The sequence below is a fragment of the Capra hircus genome, chromosome 23 (assembly GCF_001704415.2).
Source record: "Capra hircus breed San Clemente chromosome 23, ASM170441v1, whole genome shotgun sequence".
NCBI lineage: Eukaryota > Metazoa > Chordata > Mammalia > Artiodactyla > Bovidae > Capra > Capra hircus.
Genome location: NC_030830.1, coordinates 28,648,935 through 28,669,321, shown reverse-complemented (window position 1 = coordinate 28,669,321; position 20,387 = coordinate 28,648,935). Strand labels below are relative to the sequence as shown.

Sequence of the window (20,387 nt, the reverse complement as noted above, 5' to 3'; positions counted from 1 at the left end):
GTGATTTTCTTATAAGAAAGTAAACATGGTCCATCAATGTATTTAAAGTGATTCATGACATTTCCTTATTCCAATTCAGATAATTGGAAATGTCACATGCATAATGCTAATTTATGAAAAAGAACACCACAGTTTGTGGCAGTGAGAAGCTAGTACAACTGACAAAATTTCTGACACAAAATTAATCTTCTACATTTGTGAAGCAATTCCTTTAAATCAAACCGTACGGAAGTAAATCTCTCCATTTAATTGAAGATAAAAGATGGTGGTCATGAAGCTGCTGAAAATTCTTTATTTTATTTCCAGATTTTTAAATCAGAAAATTCCATTGAATATCATTTCTTCACTGACATTGAGCTCTGAATGTCGATTTACTAAAAAAAAACAAAATTATCCTTGATTTTAGGATTCCCCGCTTTGTTCAGCTGATGAAAACTGAGTTAGCATGATGTCATGTGAGGATTCTCCAGTATAAGAAAATACATAGAGGCCTAAAAGAGGAAAAAGAGGGTAAGAATTATTGCTGTTATGTTGGAACAAGCTTAAGATCAAAATTAGAGTAAGCCTATGCAATTCTTTACAATTCTGGACAGACTCATGAAGAACTTAGGGTACACAGCATTTTATTAAAGCCATCGAAGCTTACATCTCTCATATTTCTCTCATTTGAGAAGAGAAACCCCACATTTTCAGATCCTGGGGAATGAGATAAAGGTTTGAGACCACTGAATGTTACTGCTGGAAGGAACCTTAGTGGTCTCTTAGTTTTTCATTTTACTGATGAGGAATCAATGTCCAAAAAGGTAAAGAGATTTATTAAAAGCCTTCAGGCCGACTTTGGTGCAACTTTTGTCATGTATAGCCACGCATTCCTTTATTTTAACCCTAAGACCTTTAATTACACAAATAACGTATTATCCCCCACCACTACCCACAAAAGCCCTCACACTGGTTGGTGGCAGTAATAACAGGACCCGATGCTTTTGGATGAGCACGTTGAGCATTTGGGGTGGGAAATGCTTTTTCAAGTTAAGACACTTGAACTTTATCTGAAATTCAAAGAATTTTGATCAGAATCTAAAGTGAATTACCCATGATAGATGCATATTCTTTCTTCCTACCCTTTGGAAACTTCGGTCTGTTTTTACTCACCTTTCTGTTGGAATGGGTTGAAAGTCTTTTCGAATCTGAGTTTGACAGATGAATCTGGTAACTTCTGCTACACCAAAGAAAACCAAGTTACTTAGGCATTCAAAGCATTCTTTCACATGCTTCCTTTTTCATTCACATTCCCTCAAAAGATTACAAATGCTAATCTTTTCTTCAGCCAAATGTTCTTTGAAGATGAAAATCTCATTTTTGTCACCTAATTTGAAAGTGAAACTGCTGCTGCTGCTAAGTCGCTTCAGCCATGTCTGACTCTGTGCGACCCCATAGACGGCAGCCTACCAGGCTCCTCCGTCCACGGGATTTTCCAGGCAAGAGATACTGGAGTAGGTTGCCGTTGCCTTCTCCAGAAAGTGAAACTGGAGGAATACAAATGGAGAAGATGTGAAGCCCTCATTGACCACAGCTGCCTTCTGAAAAATGAATATTTTATATTAGAAACAGAGAGAAAAAACCACTGTTGGGAATCTTTACTTTTGGGTTTATTTTACTTTTGAATGTTTTTCTTTCTTTGATTATCCAGTGAGGAAAATTCTGACTCCTTGTTTGTAGGGTCGGGGGTGTCCTGTCTTACTTTACTAAAGGTTTGTCTTTAATGCAGTCACACAGGCTGTTAACTCCTTCCTTTTTAAAAAAAATTTACTTTTAATTGGAGGATAATTGGAGGATATATTATAAAATACCGTGTTGGTTTTTGCCATACATCAACCTGAAATCAGCCATGGGTATGCATAACATACACATGTCTCCTCCCTCTTGAGCCTCCCTCCCACCCCTCCAGCTTGTCACAGAGCACTGGACTTGGGCTCCCTGTATCATACAGCAAATTTCCTCTGGCCTTCTATTTTACATACGGCAATGTGTAAGTTTCAAGGCTACTGTCTCAATTCACCCCACCCTCTCCTTCCCCCACTGTGTTCACAGGTCTGTTGTCTACATCTGTGTCTCCATCGCTGCCCTGCAAATAGGTTCATCAGTACCATCTTTCTAGATTCCATATATATGTGTTAATATTTGCTATTTGTTTTTCTCTTTCTGACTTACTTCACTCTGTATCATAGGCTCTAGGTTCATCCACCTCATTGGAACTGACTCAGACATATTCCTTTTCTGGCTGAATAATATTCCATTGTGACATTGTGATGATGACTGCAGCCATGAAATTAAAAGATGCTAACTCGTTGGAAGAAAAGTTATGACCAACCTAGACAGCATATTAAAAAGCAGAGACATTACTTTACCAACAAAGGTCCACCTATCTAGTCAAGGCTATGGTTTTTCCAGTGTCATGTATGGATATGAGAGCTGGATTATAAGGAAAGCTGAGTGCCGAAAAATTGATGCTTTTGAACTGTGGTGTTGGAGAAGACTCTTGAGAGTCCCTAGAACTGCAAGGAGATCCAACCAGTCCATCCTAAAGGAAATCAGTCCCGAATATGCATTGGAAGGACTGATGTTGAAGCTGACACTCCAATACTGAGGCCATCTGATGCAAAGAACTGACTCATTCGAAAAGACCCTGATGCTGGGAAAGACTGAGGGCAGGAGGAGAAGGGGATGACAGAGGATGAGATGGTTGGATGGCATCACCGACTCAATGGATACGAGTTTGAGTAAATTCCGGAAGTTGGTGATGGACACAGAGGCCTGGCATGCTGCAGTCCACGGGGTCACAGAGTTCTGACACAACTGAGTGACTGAACTGACTGAATAATCCATTGTACATATGTACCACAGGTTCTTTATCCATTCATCTGTTGATTGACATCTAGATTGCCTCCATGTCCTAAGTATTGTAAATAGTGCTGCAATGAACTTTGGGGTACATTTGTCTTTTTCAATTATGGTTTTCTCAGCTCACTAGTGGGATTGTTCAGTCATATGGTACTTTAGAAAAGTGAAAGTGTTAGTCACTCAGTCATATCTGACTCTTTGTGACCCCATGGAGTATAGCATGCCAGGTTCCTCTGTCCATGGCATTCTCCAGGCAAGAATACTGGAGTGGGTTGCCATTCCCTTCTCCAGGGGATCTTTCTGACCCAAGGATGAAACTTGGGTGTCCAGTATTGGCAGGAAAATTTTTTAGTTTGAGCCACCGTGGAAGCCACAGTAGTTTTATCCTTAGTTTTTAAAGGAATCTCCATACTGTCCTCCACAGTGACTGTATTCATTTACATTCCCACTGACAATGCAAGAGAATTCCCTTTTATCTACACCTTCTCCAGCATCTATTGTTTGTAGATTTTTTGATGATGGCCATTCTGTCTGGTGTGAGATGTTACCTCATTGTAGTTTTGATTTGTATTTCTCTAATAATGAACCTTCTTTTCTTAATAGCAGAGAATTATTCATTAATTTCACATTTTCTAGCTCAAGGCATTTTAGTTCTTCAAGACATACAATTAAAATCACAGAGCATTAGAACTTCTGCTTTGAGTGACTAGTCCAACACTGAATTTTTACAGTTTGAGAACATGAGACCAAAAGTTACTAAGTGACTTTCCTATGATCACACAATCAGTTGGTTACAGAGTCAGAAATACAGGGCAGTTCTCTCAGTTCCTGAGTCATGGGTCCTAATTCACAGTACTCTCCAATGAAATGCAGACCTAGGAAAGTTACTTTAATGCCAGAAGCTAATTGCCTCCCTGTTTCTTTATTTCAAAAGTTTGTTTTATCCCATATTTAAAAAAAAAAAAAACCCTCTAAATATCTATGTATTTTTTTCATGCACTTAGGTCAGTTGATTTTTATCAAACACAAATTTCTGCTTTAGAATCCTTTCTGAAAGACCCTCCATGTCTTACTGAAAGACAAAAGTATGAGGAAATGTCAAAAATACAAAATAGGGAGGCAAGTACTTTTGTTTCTAACTGTACAGTTCCTTACATGGATTGCACTTTTGTGGCAAAGAATGAAAACAGAAATCCTGTCTCCATACAAACTTGGCAGTTTGTGGACTAAAGACCTAAAATTGCAAGGGACAAAGTTTGTTATAACAGCATAAGAGAGAAAATTCAAAGAGAGAATTTTTTATATTAGAAGTTAATGAAGACTTTCCACTCTGCTTTTCTGGAGAAGGAAAAGGGGTCTACAGGAGATCCAGAAAGTTAGGCAGAGAAAAGGACCCTAGATGTTGGAGAACAAGTCCGACTACAGCAAGTGATATGCTCCGAATGAATTTGCTCACACGAACACTGCAGACCCCTATGCCTGAGCATCTTTGAAGCTTTCAACACATTTGCATTCATTCATTCACTCACTCATTCACTCACTCACTGCAAAGCTTTCTGGTGAATATTGACTGTGTGCTGGACATCGTGCCAGATACCAGGAATATAATGGCAACAGAAACTAAATGGGCTTACACAAAACTGGGCCTGTTGTGGGACTGTGTAAAAAGTACAGAACTTCACAGATTGCCTCCATGATAGCAGGAGATAATTACCTTTGAAGCCTGGTCCCAACAGCTTAAAGGAGACAACTTGTTGAGTAGCAGCTGTCGCAGCTATAGGGCAAAAAAGATATATTGAGGAGCTACCCGTATGCAGTCATACATAGACATATCAAATACAAAACTAGTAAAATTGTTATTTAGTAATAGTATTTCCCAGCAGTGTTTAATAGACTATAAGCATAGAGATCTGATGACAGGGTTTTTCTTTTATGTCTTTTCTTACAAAAAAATCAAGAATGACAGTACCAAAAGCTATAATAATTCAGATTCTAGACATTGGTAATTGGCAGTAATTGCTAACTTGAAGTTTATCTTTGAAGTGAAGAGTCTCCTCGCTGACTAAATGGTGAAGACCACAGAATTATTTATTTTTATTTAATTATTTCCTTACAATCCTTCCAGTCCAGAAGAAAGCAAATTACTTCCTTGTAAACAGGGGTTTGGGGGCATGTACAACAACAATTATAATAATTATAAAATATCCTTATCTTTTTATTAAAACAAAGGCTACGTTTATTAACTTACTATCTTTACTTCTCTCAGCAGAATTGCTAAAAGCTTGGAAAAATAATGAAAGTAGTATAAGTTTTTTTTTCTATTATCTTTTTCTTGGATTAGTCATCCTTCATTAAGAATTCTATTTCTATGTTAGAAGCTACAAAATATTTACTATATAAAATTTTAGAAACATAGAAATAAATAGGCTTTTCCAGCATAAGGAAAGTCTTTTTTTGCTGGCTAAGTATGCCAAGTCGAAATTTGAAAGTAAAATCAAGTTTCCCCCTTTTTTCTACAGTGGTCACATTATATGCGGTTGATTCACTATAGCTCCATTATCAGCAAAGAGCATTCAGTTTCTTTGTATCCTGACTGAACCTGCCTTTTGTAAAATTATAGAACTTTTTAATGAAAGTACCCATGGTCTAACCTCTTACATATGAATAAAGACCTTAGAACTGAAGGGGAGGGATTAGATTCCTGGGTTAAAGGAGGAAGAGAGAAATGAATACACATACCTTACTATCCAAGAGAATTCCAAAACATAAGATGAAAAGACCCTTTAAATGAAGAAATAAAGCACATGTATTATCTCTTCCATTTCCAGAAAAGAAAGTTTTTATATTATTACTATTCTATTATATTCTCCAACATTGAAATTATTTCCTTGTCTGTCCCCCTACTGGCTGTGGGTTCCCTGAAGACAAGGATACTAAGAAACCTCCACAGTGCCTGGAGTAACACAAAGTACTCAACAACTTTGTTGTTGTTGCTCATTAAATTACTGAGTAAATAAAGTTTGAAACACACGTGGAGCTTCATGTTCCCCTTTGTATCATCCTAAACCCCAAATAAAGAACTTCCATTTGCTTCTGTGTTTTACACTTTCTTTAGACATTAAACGAATGCCAACTCAGCATCTTATGATGTCAGCTGGCTCTGAAGTCCAAGGCTAAGTGGAGGAAATTGACTATATCAGCACGTTTTCCATCAGGTCCAGCCCCTGGGGAATCCTCGGTAGCGTCTTTCTTGGACCCTGAACTCCTCCTCCTGGTTGGAGCACCCTCAGTTGGTGCCTGTTCAGACAGCATATCACCAAGGATCCTGGATTAAAGCTCCCTAAACCTGTCACCATGAGGTGTGTGCTCTCCATGAAAATCCTTGTGCCACCACCTAAACGTACCCTGGTTTGCTGAAGTAGGTGGAGAACCAACTGCTTTCTGGAGACATTTACTGACCACTTACTCTGTGCCAGGCACAGTGCTAAGTGCTGAATGATCTCACTGAACCCTCGTATTTACTCTAAGATACAGGTAATAATTGGGTTTCCCAGGTGGCAGAGTGGTAAACAATCCACCTGCCCATTCGGGAGACGTAGGAGACCTGGGTTCCATCCCTGGGTGGGGAAGACCCCCTGGAGTAGGAAATGGCAACCCACTCCAGTATTCTCGCCTGGCGAATCCCATGGACAGAGGAGCCTGGCAGGCTACAGTCCACAGGGTCTCAAGAGCTGGACACAACAGAGCACCAGCACCAGAGCACACAGATGATAATATTATCCCTGTTTACCAGATAAAAGAATTGAGGATAGAAAAATTAAATAACTTGTTAGCAGTCACAGAGTTGGATAACATGACATATTTGAGCCCAGAGCTATTTAACTCCAGAGCACAAACATTTAACCACCACTACCCTGAGACATTGTCCAGCGTAAGAGACCCAGCCAATATTCTTTGAACCAGGATTGAGGGCTCTCTTCCAGATTCTCCAAATCTAAGGAATACTTTGCCCGCCTACTTGCGGAACACTCCTTGATCATGGCGTGTAAAACCCGTGCTTGGCAGCAGAGGTCCGCAAACCTTTTCTCTAAAGAGTCAGAGAGTAAATATTTCTGGTTTTGCAGGTCATCCAGATTCTTACAACTGCTCAGTTCTGTCCATGTAAGGGAAACAGCCACAGACCCTATGCAAATGAACTGGCGTGGCTGTGGTCCAATAAAACTTTATTTACAAAAACAGTGCTGCCTGCAGTTGGCCAGGCACTGCTCTGTGGCACACCAGGGACTTCCTTTGCACTATTCAGACTCAAAAAGTATTCTTGATTTATTTCCTTTTCCCTGTGTGCCTTCACAGAGATCAGCACAAGACAAAGAGGGCTGGGTCAACAGCAAGGGAGATGAGTGTTAGCTACATGAATTCGAACATTTAAAACCCTGGAATGGATTACTGAAGAAGCCTAGTATTTACTATCAGGGGAAAAAAATGGATCTTTTTCTTCTGTTCACCGTTGTAGGCGGTTTTGTTTGTAATAGTCCTGCTGGAGGCAGGGAGATGAGATCATCTCCAGAATGGTCTTCCCATCCTCGATTCTCTACACTCCAGTTTCCTGATTATACGATAGGTTATTCTCATTGTTCTTACCTGGAATGCATTGAGAAATGAGAAAATAACGTGCCAAGACAGATTCCAGCCGTCCACCATTGTTGCTATGCCGAAACCCCAGGTGAGCCCCAGAAGAGGGGTCAGGACGAGGAGGCTCCTCCCTATACGCATGACAGTGGCCTTGTGGTCCTGGGCCAGCCTTTCTCCAACAGCTGGCCTCCCGAGCTTTGTGAGAACTAATAGCACCACAACCAAATTTACAGCCACAATAGTCAGGGCAGGAACCACAAAGGCCAAAAGAGGCTTGCTCCTGTCAGACCAGTTAAGCCAACATGCATCCTTCCTTTTGTAGCCATCGCTGGGCTGCGTGACCACAACGGTGACGATGGATATAATGAGAGGGCACCCGTAGCCCAGGCAGAACCCGGCAGCCACCATCAAAAGTGTGGCCATGTGATGGAACACGAAGATCACCCGATATGCCAGCAGGAACCCGAGCAGAAGCATCCAGAAGAACAAGGAGAGGTAGAAAAAGTGTGCAAAGAACACAGCAGCTGTGCAGACGCCAGAGTTTGTGTCCACCGTGGCAGCAACAATAAACCAGACGTCAGCAATCAGGAGGCACAGAGCTATGTTCACTAGGCAGATGTGACGGCTGTGTGAGGTTTGGTTTTTGTTGACCTGCTTCCAAAACAGACCTTCTATGGTCAGGCATAAGATGAGACTTCCGATGGAGACCCCCAGCCCCACAAAGGTGATCCATTTCACAATGGGGACGATGGCAGGGGAGACAGTGCGGGACATCAGCACGGAGAAGGAGGTCAGGTGAGTACAGAGGCATGTCACCGAGTTTGCAGTTTCATTCTCTAAGTGGCAGCCGGTATCTGTCCACTGCAAATGACTGAAATCCCAAAACACACAATGAGGTTGACTCAGATTCAATTTCATCTTAGAAAAAGTCAGGGAAACTTCATCAATGGAAGAGTTTGAGATAATAATGGATATCAAGGGCCCATTAACCTGAGCATTTATATTTTTAGCTATGGGTAGAATGTTCCCCAGGGTCAAAGAGGTCATGCTGATGATAGTATGTAGAAGGTGCTTCTTGAATTGTTCTGGCCCAATAGACACATGGCCTGTGATGGGACTGGGGGTATTTTGGGGGAAAAATTCAGTCTCATAATTGTAACCTTGATTGCTGAGATTTGCAGATACTGGAATCCCTTTCCAGTTAATGAAGTCTCGAGAAAAAGTTAGAGGCAGAGCTGTCGAAGGTACTAGAGCGCTGATGTTTTCCAGCGATGCTAGTAACTGGGAACTGGCATCCTTTTCTTTCTTCAGTAATACTGTCCAGTTGGTTAGCGAAGCTGAATTAAGGATGTGATCAGCTATATTGATGACATTCTAAAATACAAGGATGAAAGTCAATTTGGATTTTGAGTAAACTGGTCAGAGGACTGTGGATGGATAGTCATTAATCTTAAGGTCAAGAAAATTGCCCAGAGAATTGGCTCAGTCGAGGATCACACATTAAAACTTAGCAGTGAAATATAGCATGGTGCTCCACACAGGGAAAGCTTTGGGCTAAAGAAAAAAGACCCACAGAATCACGTCAGTTCCAGGGTGAACACCTGCCAGGAATTCATAAGCTAAACAGGGTTTAGGCGTGAAGAAGGAGAATGCCGCAATGGGGGCTGCAAAATGTGCATTTTCTTCCTTCTGAGATAGCAAATGGGACTGCACACCTCCTCAGGCTGAGGGTCCAAGAGTGAGATGTTCTTTGTAACTACTTCCCCATATTATGTTTATTTTGCTAACATCAGAAGTTCTAAATTCATGTCACGAATGTTCAAGCTTTAATTCATGTATATTTATGACATTAACAGAGGAAACTAAAAAACAGAAATTCTTAAACCCTGGACATGCAATAAGGAACCATTGAACTGAGTTGTGGGTTTTAAGGGTCATTCTTAATGTCTGTTTAAGACATTCCTTTTCCAAACATCCCTGAAAGGCAATGTTTTCCCCCCTAGGACCCTCACTCACTCTTAATGGCTCTGATCCCCAGGCATCTGCTGTGGGCATCTGCCACTCTAGCTGAGTCTTACCCTGAGCCCTCTGTGACTCCTGGCTCAAATCCCATAGTGGGTTTTTTTTACTGCTTTCAGCAACCTCTGCCTTCTTTTGGTCTGTGTTTGCAGCTCTATTTTCCCCTTCATTTCATTTTTAGCTTTTTGTGTGTGTCATTTTGTTTTATTTGGTCTCATTAACAATACATACTCAGACTTTTTGGAAAAAAAAAAAAAACAAATCTGAGCATCTTTGTTTCAGGGAGTTTCACTTATTCACATCTAATGTCACTTCTGACATATAACGTTCACCTTATATAGTTAAGGACCATTGTGTGATTATGTAACAGTATACATAATATAAAACCCAATTTTGTAAAATATTATATGCTTTAACATATAAAATGCATACATCCAAAATTTTTGGAAAGATATTTATTTAACAAATAGTTATTGAGTATCTGCTATGTGTCCCTTGTCAATCTTCTAGGTACTGATGTAACACCTAAAATGTAAGCAGTGGCCATTCTAGAGTGACAAACTTACATATCACTTACTTTTCTTTTTGTTTACTTTCATATCTTATAGTGAGCATGTCTTATTTGGGGAATTTTTAGGATGCTTGGGGCTGGTGCATAGGGATGATCCAGAGAGATGATATGGGGTGGGAGGTGGGAGGGGGATTCAGGATTGGGAGCTTGTATACACCTGTGGTGGATTCATGTCAATGTATGGCAAAACCAATACAGTATTTTAAAGTAGAATAAAGTAAAAATTAAAAAAAAAATAATAAAAAAACCCTCTACACCTGAAACTAAAAAAAAAAAAAAGTTGGTTTTAAAATATCCAAACTAAATCATGAATTCCCCACTCAAAAAATGTAGTTCTTAAAATATGTTAAATATAAAATATATAAATATATATATATATACTAAATATAATATACTAGAGTCAGAGCTTATAGCCACGGGAAGGAAAAACTGAAGACTCAATATTAAGTATCAAAAAGTTGGCACCTGTGTCATTCAGTGTCACGTAGGGCAGAGACTTACACCTTTCCCTTAGCCAGGTGTCACCCAGGCGGCCTGCCTGGGGGCAGCTCCCTCTTACTTTGTACACACATAATTGAATCCAGGGGTTTCTTATACATTGCAGAGGAAGCAGCGAAGCTCACACAAAGACTGTTACATGGCTCTTTGGTCCTTTTCAACAACATCTCATCACCTGGGGCTTCTGCCATTCCTCCTACCAGATCGAGCATTTAAAGTGAGCTGTTCGAGCTCACGCAGACTTTACCTCCATTGTCGAATTGGACACCGTGAAGTTTTTCTTCAGAGATGAGATATTGCCCAGAATTGACACCACGGAAGCCAGATTCCCAGCTGTGGTTGATGGGCTTTGCTGAATGACCATCGAAAGCTTCTGCACCAGTGATGACACAGCTGCCTCAGTGTCAGTATTGTTGCTGGCGAGCTCAGTTAAGTCCTAGGAACAGAAACGGTTACATTCTAGGAAACAACGTAATGCTGTGCTTCATCAGACTTAAATCAGTTCCATGGCCACCTATAACTAACATACGGTGCTTGATAACCTAGGATAATCATATAACAATGGCAATAACACCACAGTGGCTGTCCTTCAGTGCTATTTTCCATACACTGTTCTAAATGCTTTACTGGGGATTCACTGGTTTGATTTAATCCTTCAGTTCAGTTCAGTTTGGTCACTCAGTCATGTCTGATTCTTTGCGACCCCATGAACTGCAACACGCCAGGCCTCACTGTCCATCATCAACTCCCAGAGTTTACCCAAACTCATGTCCATCGAGTCGGTGATGCCATCCAGCCATCTCATCCTCTGTTGTCCCCTTCTCCTCCTGCCCCCAATCCCTCCGAGCATCAGAGTCTTTTCCAATGAGTCAACTCTTTGCGTGAGGTGGCCAAAGTATTGGAGTTTCAGCTTTCCTTACACTACCCTTTAAAGGAGTTTCCGTGATTATTTTCATTTTGATTAAGGAAATTACATGCGTTCCCAAACATGTAAAACATGTTTTTTAAAATTAAAAAAATAAAAAACTAAAAAAATAAAATAAAATAAAAAATGAAAAAAGGAAATTAAAATTTGAAGAGTTTCATTAAAAAGTATTTTTATATAAATTATTACCCTAATTATACAGAACCTGAAGTTCAGTGAGATTCAGTGACTTTCCAAACAGTACCCCGCTGGGAAGCAGAAAGGCATGGTCTGCTTGGCACTAAATATTATATCCGATTACTATGCTGAGAAATCCCTGTAGAGCAGGGGTCCCCAACCTCCAGAATCTAATGCCTGATTATCTGAGGTGGAACTGATGTAACAATAATAGAAATAAAGTGCACAATAAATGTAATGTGCTTAAGTCATCCAGAAACCATTCCTCTACCTCCCAGTCCATGAAAAAATTGCCTTCCAAATCGGTCCCTAGTGCCAAAAAGGTTAGGGACCACTGCTATAAAGGATTTAAATGGCTGTACGTGGAGATCTGACTATACTTGGTCACTGGATTTGGGGTTTTACTTTTTCCTTGAGGCTCCCACCTGCTTCCACAACACTGAGCTAATTTGGAAGGCAGCTAGAAGGGATATTCTCTTTACTCAAAGCCTGTCAACCCTGGAACCCAGATCCCTCTGTTTTCCTTTTTACTCTTCTCAGTTGACAGAGCTGTACACTGCCTCAGGCACCTGGGATCTGCTTGTCCTTATAACCTGGGGTGGCCTAGTCCCAGCTATGGTTTATGTCCAGAGCTGAAGCAAAGAAGACAAGAATAAGGATAAGCCCCAGAAGTCATCTGCTCCGTTCTCCCTCCCAAGTTTACAGATGAGAAACTGAGATCCAGAAAGGGAGGGTAAAGCTTCCACAGTCCCTTGATGAATACCATGGTGGGTTCTCTGCTTCTGAAGTGGGGTCTCTAGCTGGGGCTGAAGCCCTGTTCACTATGAAGGTGTATTTGCAGGACCATATCTGTGAACTGGTCTTGAAGTCCCTTTTCCACACCTGAGTTTTAACTCCTCACCATTGCTTCCATTTTTCTATTTATCTTAAGTACTTGAATCTTCCTAAGAGAGCATCACATGAAGGTCACAGCCCTAATCCAGTGACCACATTTCTAGTTCAACACTGTTGCTACCTGAGGGACCATTAGCCCCCTAGTCTCTCCTTTTATAGAAGGAAACTGGTAAGGGGCATGGCCCTGGAGAGCCATTGCATTTCTCTCATTCTCTATGGTTCACCTCTGGCCCACCCAGTCCCTACCCCCATTGCTAACCCATGGACATCTTCACTTGTACTAAGGTTATGGCTTCTGACTTAACACCTTCACTTAGATCTTTAATTCCCAGGCTCTCTGGGTTTAGTTGCTATTCTGCCATCTATAGTAGCTCTCCGCCGCACTGATTCACACCTCTGCAGCACCCTCCCCTGAAAACCATCCAATCTGACCGTTCTGACATTCTCAGCTGCCGCATAGGTTCACTACTCATGCTTACTCTCCCTGGGTTTCCCAGGGTCTGACGTCACCGACATCTGAGCAATGAGACAACCTGATACATATTACCTACCCCCAGGAGGGTTCACTGGAGACACCCACTGTGAAACTCAAACCCAGGGCAAGTCTGCAAAGTGGAAATGCCTTTTTTGTTGTTTTACCTTCTTCAGTTCTTCCAGCTCAGAGAGCACACACATCTCCTCGAGGATATGCCACCCCGAGGGTTGGCACCTGACCGTGATGCTTCCGATGTAGCCAAGGCTACAGGGAAGAGTGTACTCGTCATTCTCAAACCCAAATCCAAAGGCAATGCTGTTACACTGGGCTAGAAAACAATAGAAACAGAGAAATAGAGAAAAGAATATAAACATAGTAGAAGAATGTCTTGATACTCTCTATAAACTATGTATTAATAGCAGTGCTTTAGAAGGTCTTGACACTCTATATAAACTATGTATTAATAGCAGTGCTTTAGAAGTCATATTTTCAGAGCCAAACCTAGGCAAAGTTCAGGAGTAGAAGAAGTTCATTTTTGATGTCCTGCTTTACCCCCATCAGTCCCCTTTCCTCTTTCCTGATGTTCTGCCCTCCCCAAGGCTGGCCCCCTTTCCCTCCAGGTATGTAATCTAGGCTAACAATCTGACTTTTAGTGAGCTATCAAACAGTAAGTATTCACTGAAAACAAGCCAAGGTGTGATCCCTCCCAGAAAATACTTACCCTCTTTAAGGGAATGCTAGAATACCAGATAAGCTTTAAGATACTATGGGACAAAGCGGGCATGATAAGGTTAAAAGATAGGCAGTTGCCATTTGGGGATGACATGTCCTACTCTGTTCCCCTAAAAGCTTCTCACATTGTGACCAACCGCTTAGTTCCCCTTGCACCAGGCCCTTCATAATATGTTCTTACCATGATCGCGACTGGGAGGGGGAAGAACCACAAGGGCGGTGATTTTTGTTTCTTTTCCCCACTGCTCTGTCGTAAGTGTCTAAGCTCTTTGTACACTTAGTAAATATTTGTGGAATAGATGTTGAAAGTGGCAAAAATCTTGGTAAGAGAGATTGAAATTGAATGTAAAGAATTTTTCAAGCATTTGAAGAAATGAAGTGGAGTGTGTGTGCCTGTGTATTTCCTGTGTGTGTTTGTGAAAGACCTGAAAAAAAAAAATGCATTCTTTCCTGGGTCCCTTGGATTATAATTTAGGAATGTCATCAGCCCCAGGGCTCTTTCAATATGGTCACCAGTAAACTATTGCTGAGTCATTTCCAACAGAGCCTGCAGTGAATCAGTCTTGCATGACATTTGCATTAAGAATAAGAGGTCAGATCACCCATGAGCAAGAGTCTGAAATAGTCTGAAATAGTCAGCTGAAATTGAGTTTCATCCTGGCTGGAGTTGAGGGGGGAGGGAACAGCTGCTTGATAAAGTCAGTCTTAGAACAATGCTGTTTTGGGAACATCTCCAATACACAATCTACTAATTAGGCTCCCCCAACCTACTTCCCTGGAGCTTCCCAGGTGGCTCACTGATAAAGAGTCCACCTGGTGATGCAGGAGACAAAGGAGACGCAGGTTCAATCCTTGGTCTGGGAAGATCTCCTGCAGGAGGAAATGGCAGCCCATTCCATTATTCTTGCCTGGAAAATCCCATGGACGGAGGGACCTGGAGGGCTACAGTCCATAGGGTCACAGAGTCCCACATGACTGAGCGTCTGAGCCCACATACAGGTAACCTAATTGGATAGAATCCAGAATTACCTTCTCCGAACACTCTGAAAGAATCTTCTTCAAGGGCATACAGCTTGCACAGATATGTCTTAGCTTTCTTAGCCATCTGCTCAATGCCCGACAGGAGCTCAGATGTGCTGCTGCAACCAACAACTTCATACCCAACAACGATGCTTCCATTTCTACAGTGATGATGTGGAAAGAAAAATCAGATTTATTTGTTCAGTCACTCAGAGCTTACTCTGTGGGGGTGACATTAGGTCTGTAGGGATAGATCAAACAGATTTGATTTTTGCCTACGTGGAGCTTACATGCTGATAGAGAAGGCAAGGAAAATAGAAACAAATAACCATAGTCCTGGAGTGGATTGCCATTTCCTTCTCCAGCGGATCTTTCCAACCCAGGGATCAAACCCGGGTCTCCCGCATTGTAGACAGACGCTTTACTGTCTAAGCCACCCGGTGGTAATTATATATAAGTATATAAATTCTAAATTTTGTTAAGCGTTGTGATAGACAAGTTCAGGGATAGAGTTACAGATATAGAAAACAAACATGGTTACCAGGGTTTAACATGGGGGCAGGGATAAATTGGAAGCCTGGAATTGACATATACACACCACTATATATAAAATCTTTCCCAGATTTTAGGAAAAGATTGAAGGCTGGAGGAGAAGGGGACAACAGAGGATGAGATGGTTCGATGTCATCACCGACTTGATGGACATGAGTTTGAGCAAGCTTGGGGAGTTGGTGATGGACAGGGAGGCCTGACCTGCTATAGCCCATGGGGTTGCAAAAAGTTAGACAGGACTGGGTGACTGAACTGAACTGATATATAAAATAGGTAACTAATAAGCACCTACTGTATAGCACAGGGAAGTCTACTCCATACACTGTAATCGCCTATATGGGAAAATAATCTAAAAAAGGGTGGATAAATGTATATTTATAACTAATTCACTTGGTTATATACTTGAAAGGAAGACAACATTGTAAATCAACTATATCCTATAAAAATTTCAAAATAAAGGTTTCATCATATAGGTCTTTGTAAAAGCATATTGGAACTTCCCTGGTGGTCCAGTGGTTAAGAGCACCCCCCCCCCCCCCCGCAAGGCAGGGGATGCAGTTTCCATCCCTGATCAGAGAACTAAGATGCCACGTGCTGTGGAGCAACTGAGCCCATGCGCCACAGCTTGAGAATCCGTGTGCTGCAGTGAAAGATCCGTGTCCCATGCGCTGTAACTAAGACATGACACAGCCAGGAAAAGTCCCTAGAATAAGCACGGAGAGCTCTAAGATCTGGGTCTGTACAATTAGGAGAACAGCATCTCTGGAACTGAGATGGGGAAGATGGCGGGAGAAGAATGTGAAAGGTTATGATGGGAGGAGATGGAGGACCCCCATTTTGGACATGTTACATTTGACATATCTACTAGAAAATCAACTGGAGATATTAATGCTGCTGCTAAGTCGCTTCAGTCGTGTCCGACTCTGTGCGACCCCATAGACGGAAGCCCACCAGGCTCCCTTGTCCCTGGGATTCTCCAGGCAAGAACTCAGGAGTGGGTTGCCATTTCCTTCTCCAGTGCATGAAAGTGAAAAGTGAAAGTGAAGTCGCTCAGTCGTATCCGGCTCTTAACGACCCACCAGGCTCCTCCGTCCATGGGATTTTCTAGGCAAGAGTACTGGAGTGGGATGCCATTGCCTTCTCCTGGAGATATTAATAGGTATTGGATATTTGAATTTGGGATTTAGGGGAGAGGCTGAAGTTGTATAACACGTTTAGAACCCACCTGCATACAGAGGGTATTTGAAGTTATGAAAGCCAGTGAGATAATATATATTAATTTAATGCTGTGATTCAATGAGGGTTAAGCTTTAGGGTTATTCTCATTTTGTAGATAAGGGAACAAAGTCCTAAAGAGAAGTTGGGTCAGGTCATTAATTATTAATTGATGGGGGACTTCCCTGATGGTCCAATGGCTAAGACTCCAGCCTCCCAATGTAGGGGGCCTGATGTTTGATCCCTGGTTGGGGAACTAGATCCCACATACTGCAACAAAGAGTTTGCATGCCACAGCTAAAAAGATCCTGTGGGCCACAACTAGACCTGGTGTAGCCAAATAAATTAATATTTCTTAAAAGTTATTAATTGATGGATAAGAACCTCTGGCTCTCTGAAGCTCAATTTTTTTTTCTTTTCTTTTTTTTTAGATTTAAACAAAGATTATTCCAAAGGTCAAATTATTAATCATTTCATTGAACTAACATTGAGCTACACTGAACTCACAATAAATAAACCCAAATAGGTTTATTTTAGGTTGTGATGGTCACAATGTCATTTCATTGATATGGATCTTCTATAGTGTTTAAAAAGTATTTTTCTGCCTATTATTTCATTTTATGTAATTGAGCTTCAGTCAGATGCCATAGCTATTAATAGGTCTGTTTGACAGATAAATAGAGACAGTGAGAGATTAAGATTTACTTTAGATCATATACGTAAAGAGCAAGACCAAAATAGTTGCATTTTATAGACATGTCCACTTTTACTGTGACTTTGTCTATGAATTATTGAGGACAATTTGTAAGATAGATAGATAATTTGGTGGAACATAAATTAGAAATATAAATAGAAAACAAGGACCAAGGAAAAGAAAAATGTGAATATTGAATACAAAACTGTTGACTGATTTTCAATTTTGTTTATGAATTCAATAATGACATAGTCAGAAGCAGAAGTTACATGAACAATATAGACCTTCATATAAGAAAAAAGAAGCAGAGTTTTTCCTAGCACTAAATTTTAAAGACTATTATACCTGTGATCCTTTTTGTAAGTATATGAGAAGACTTAAAGGATAATGTTCAAAACAGTACATTTGTAACAAATGTTATTGAAAATTTCCTATAACTCTTCTTTAACTGTGAAAAAAAATAAGAAGCTAAATTCTCTGACCTCTAAGTCACTTCCTCTAACAGACTATAAATAGCTGGTAATCAATACACACATGGGTAACTAACCAAGTAGCTTTTGAATTAAAGTATAAACAAAAGGATAATTTACTAAATACCTCTCTATTTGCTGTAGACAAGGACTACTGGGCTTTGAAGTATGGTACATACATGATATCTACACAAAAAATGTAATATTTTACCCAAGGAGCCCCTTCTGGCTCCCAGCTATACAACATTACACCCTCTCTGCTGAGGAGCAAACCCATTCCTTCACAACCCACAATCCTCATCCCCACTCCTCGCCCCTTCCTATTCATGCCTTCCTGCTTCTTTCCAAGCTCTGCCCTGCCATCTGGGTTTCTGATTCTAGTTTCTGATCCATAGTTTTGAAAATGACATTTAATATTTATGCTTGCAAAAACATTTAAGTGAGAATATAGGCCTTCTTCTTCAGACTTTTGCAAGCATCACAGATTTTTATCCAGCCTTAGTAAGAATCCTACGTCAAAGACCAGTTCTGACCTATTTTCTGTTGTGGTCGCTTGGAAACAGCATGGGACATCCTACTTGGCTCCGGGGAGGCCCTTCTAAGACCACTGTGGTACTTACCGAAACTGGGTGACTCGAACGGATTCAAAACCTTGGATTCCTTTGTATGCTTCCTTCAGCTTTACAAAGAGAGCAAAGGGCAATGTGTTGATCTTTGTCCCCACACAAGAAAGGCATTTGAGCAAAAAAACAAATGGATGCAGACAAGAAATAAACCAACTGAAGCACTGAGCAAAGAAAAGACACGTGGCGGGAGGTAATTGTGTGTTACAGAAATACTATTAAAATGACAGCAGAGAATGGACACCCACACGCCTGTGCACACACATACAGTTTAATCTTGAGATGGCTAATAAAGAACATAGGAGCAATTGCTTAGATTAGAGGATGAATTTGGTGCCAGATAGTATAATAAATTCACCCCAAACCTATTTTTTCCTTCCCTTAAATAAGCCATTTATTTTGACAGATGCCTAAACTGAATCTACTTGTGAGGTATTTGTGCATGTCTTCAGTTAGGACCACACCTGAACCAGCAGCCTAGACAGAAGTGGTTTTATGTGACTTCAGTATGGAGTCCAGAATTTTGGAGAGTAACTCTCTTTAGCCTCTAACAAGAGAGGCTTCTTTAAGGGAAAAAAAAATCCCAAGTGTTAACAATTGCACTCAGATCATGAAAACTTTCTTTTGACAAATAAAAATCAGAAAATAGTCAATAGGGCTTGGTTTAATATTACCCTAATGAATGAGCAAAACCAAGCACTAAAGGAATGAGAAGAGGTCAGCTGCTTAATACTCCTTGGAAGAACATGTTTAAAATATATTCCTTGTGGTCAGAGTGATTAACTGCTGTGTAAGAACTAATTGAAAAATGAATAGAGAATATGTGTTAAATAAACTTGTTGAATTAGAAACATCTGAACTTATGTTTAACCAACAAATTCTTATGTAATAAGAGGAAAATGCTTACCTGCATTTCAATTCCAGTGGTATATTTGGCGTACATAGCAGAAGATGAATCCAAAAGGTCTTCTGTAAATTTTTCATTAATTTTGAAAGTACCCCAAACCTCTATGGAAAATAAGAAATTTACAGAGATAAAAATTACTCATTTGATATAGCATAAAATTACAAAAGTCTAATTCAGCCCATCTATGTGACAGTGGTACTTCAATTCTTTTATTTTTATTTTTTTGGTCAATTTCTTTTTATGATGAATGTTCCCCTAAAGTAAGTAATACAGGAAGAAAAATAATTCTCTTTTGTGGTTTTGGAACATAATGGGAAATTGCAGTAATCAAGACTACCTTTTGTTGTTGTTCAGTGGCTAAGTCATGGCTGACTCTTTGATATTCCAAGGACTGCAGCACTTCAGACTTCCTTGGCCTTCGCTATCTCCTGGAACTTGCTCAGATTCGTGTTCAGTGAGTCAGTGATGCTATCTATCCATCTCATCCTTTGCCGCTCCTTCTCCTTTTGCCTTCAATCTTTCTCAGCATCAGGGACTTTTCCAGTGAGACAGCTCTTTGCATCAGGTGGCCAGAGTATTACAGCTTCAGCTTCAGCATCAGTCCTTCCAATGAAAGTTCAAGGCTGATTCCTTAGGATTGATTAGTTTGAACTCCTTGCAGTCCAAAGGACTCTCAAGAGTTTCCTCCAGCAACACAATTTGAAAGCTTCAATTCTTTGGCACTCAGCCTTCTTCATGGTCCAATTCACACATCTGTGCATGACAACTAGAAAAAATCCTAGCTCTGACTCTATGGGCCTTTGTCAGCAAAGAGATGTCTCTAGTTTTTAACACACTGTCTAGGTTTGTCATAGCTTTCCTTCCAAGGAGCAAGCATCTTTTAATATCATGGCTGTAGTCACCATCCACAGTGATTTTGGAGCCCAAGAAAATAAAGTCTCTCATTGTTTCCACTTTTTCCCTTTCTATTTGCCATAAAGTGATGGGATCAGATGCCATGATCTTAGTTTTTTGAATGCTGAGTTTCAAGCTAGCTTTTCCACTCTCCTCTTTCACCTTTATCAAAAGACTCTTTAGTTCCT

At 40.6% G+C, this 20,387-nt stretch overlaps 1 protein-coding gene across 4 annotated transcripts in view; it reads right to left on the bottom strand.

Annotated features, from left to right (window-relative positions):
• The window catches only part of ADGRF1 (adhesion G protein-coupled receptor F1), a 47,516-nt gene continuing 27,402 nt past the window's right edge, over positions 274-20,387 (bottom strand). For 3 of the 4 annotated variants that reach the window (XM_018039268.1, XM_018039269.1, XM_018039270.1), the window contains 10 exons: positions 19,306-19,406; positions 18,396-18,454; positions 14,854-15,005; positions 13,257-13,420; positions 10,869-11,057; positions 7,543-8,907; positions 5,641-5,682; positions 4,616-4,675; positions 1,153-1,219; positions 277-491 (listed from right to left, as the gene is read on the bottom strand). In XM_018039268.1, coding sequence (XP_017894757.1) covers positions 403-491; positions 1,153-1,219; positions 4,616-4,675; positions 5,641-5,682; positions 7,543-8,907; positions 10,869-11,057; positions 13,257-13,420; positions 14,854-15,005; positions 18,396-18,454; positions 19,306-19,406 — 2,288 coding nt within the window. In that variant the 3' untranslated portion in view covers positions 277-402. Of the gene's footprint in view, positions 492-1,152; positions 1,220-4,615; positions 4,676-5,640; positions 5,683-7,542; positions 8,908-10,868; positions 11,058-13,256; positions 13,421-14,853; positions 15,006-18,395; positions 18,455-19,305; positions 19,407-20,387 lie in introns of all 4 variants that reach the window. The other variant, XM_013973941.2, reaches the window with a different exon arrangement.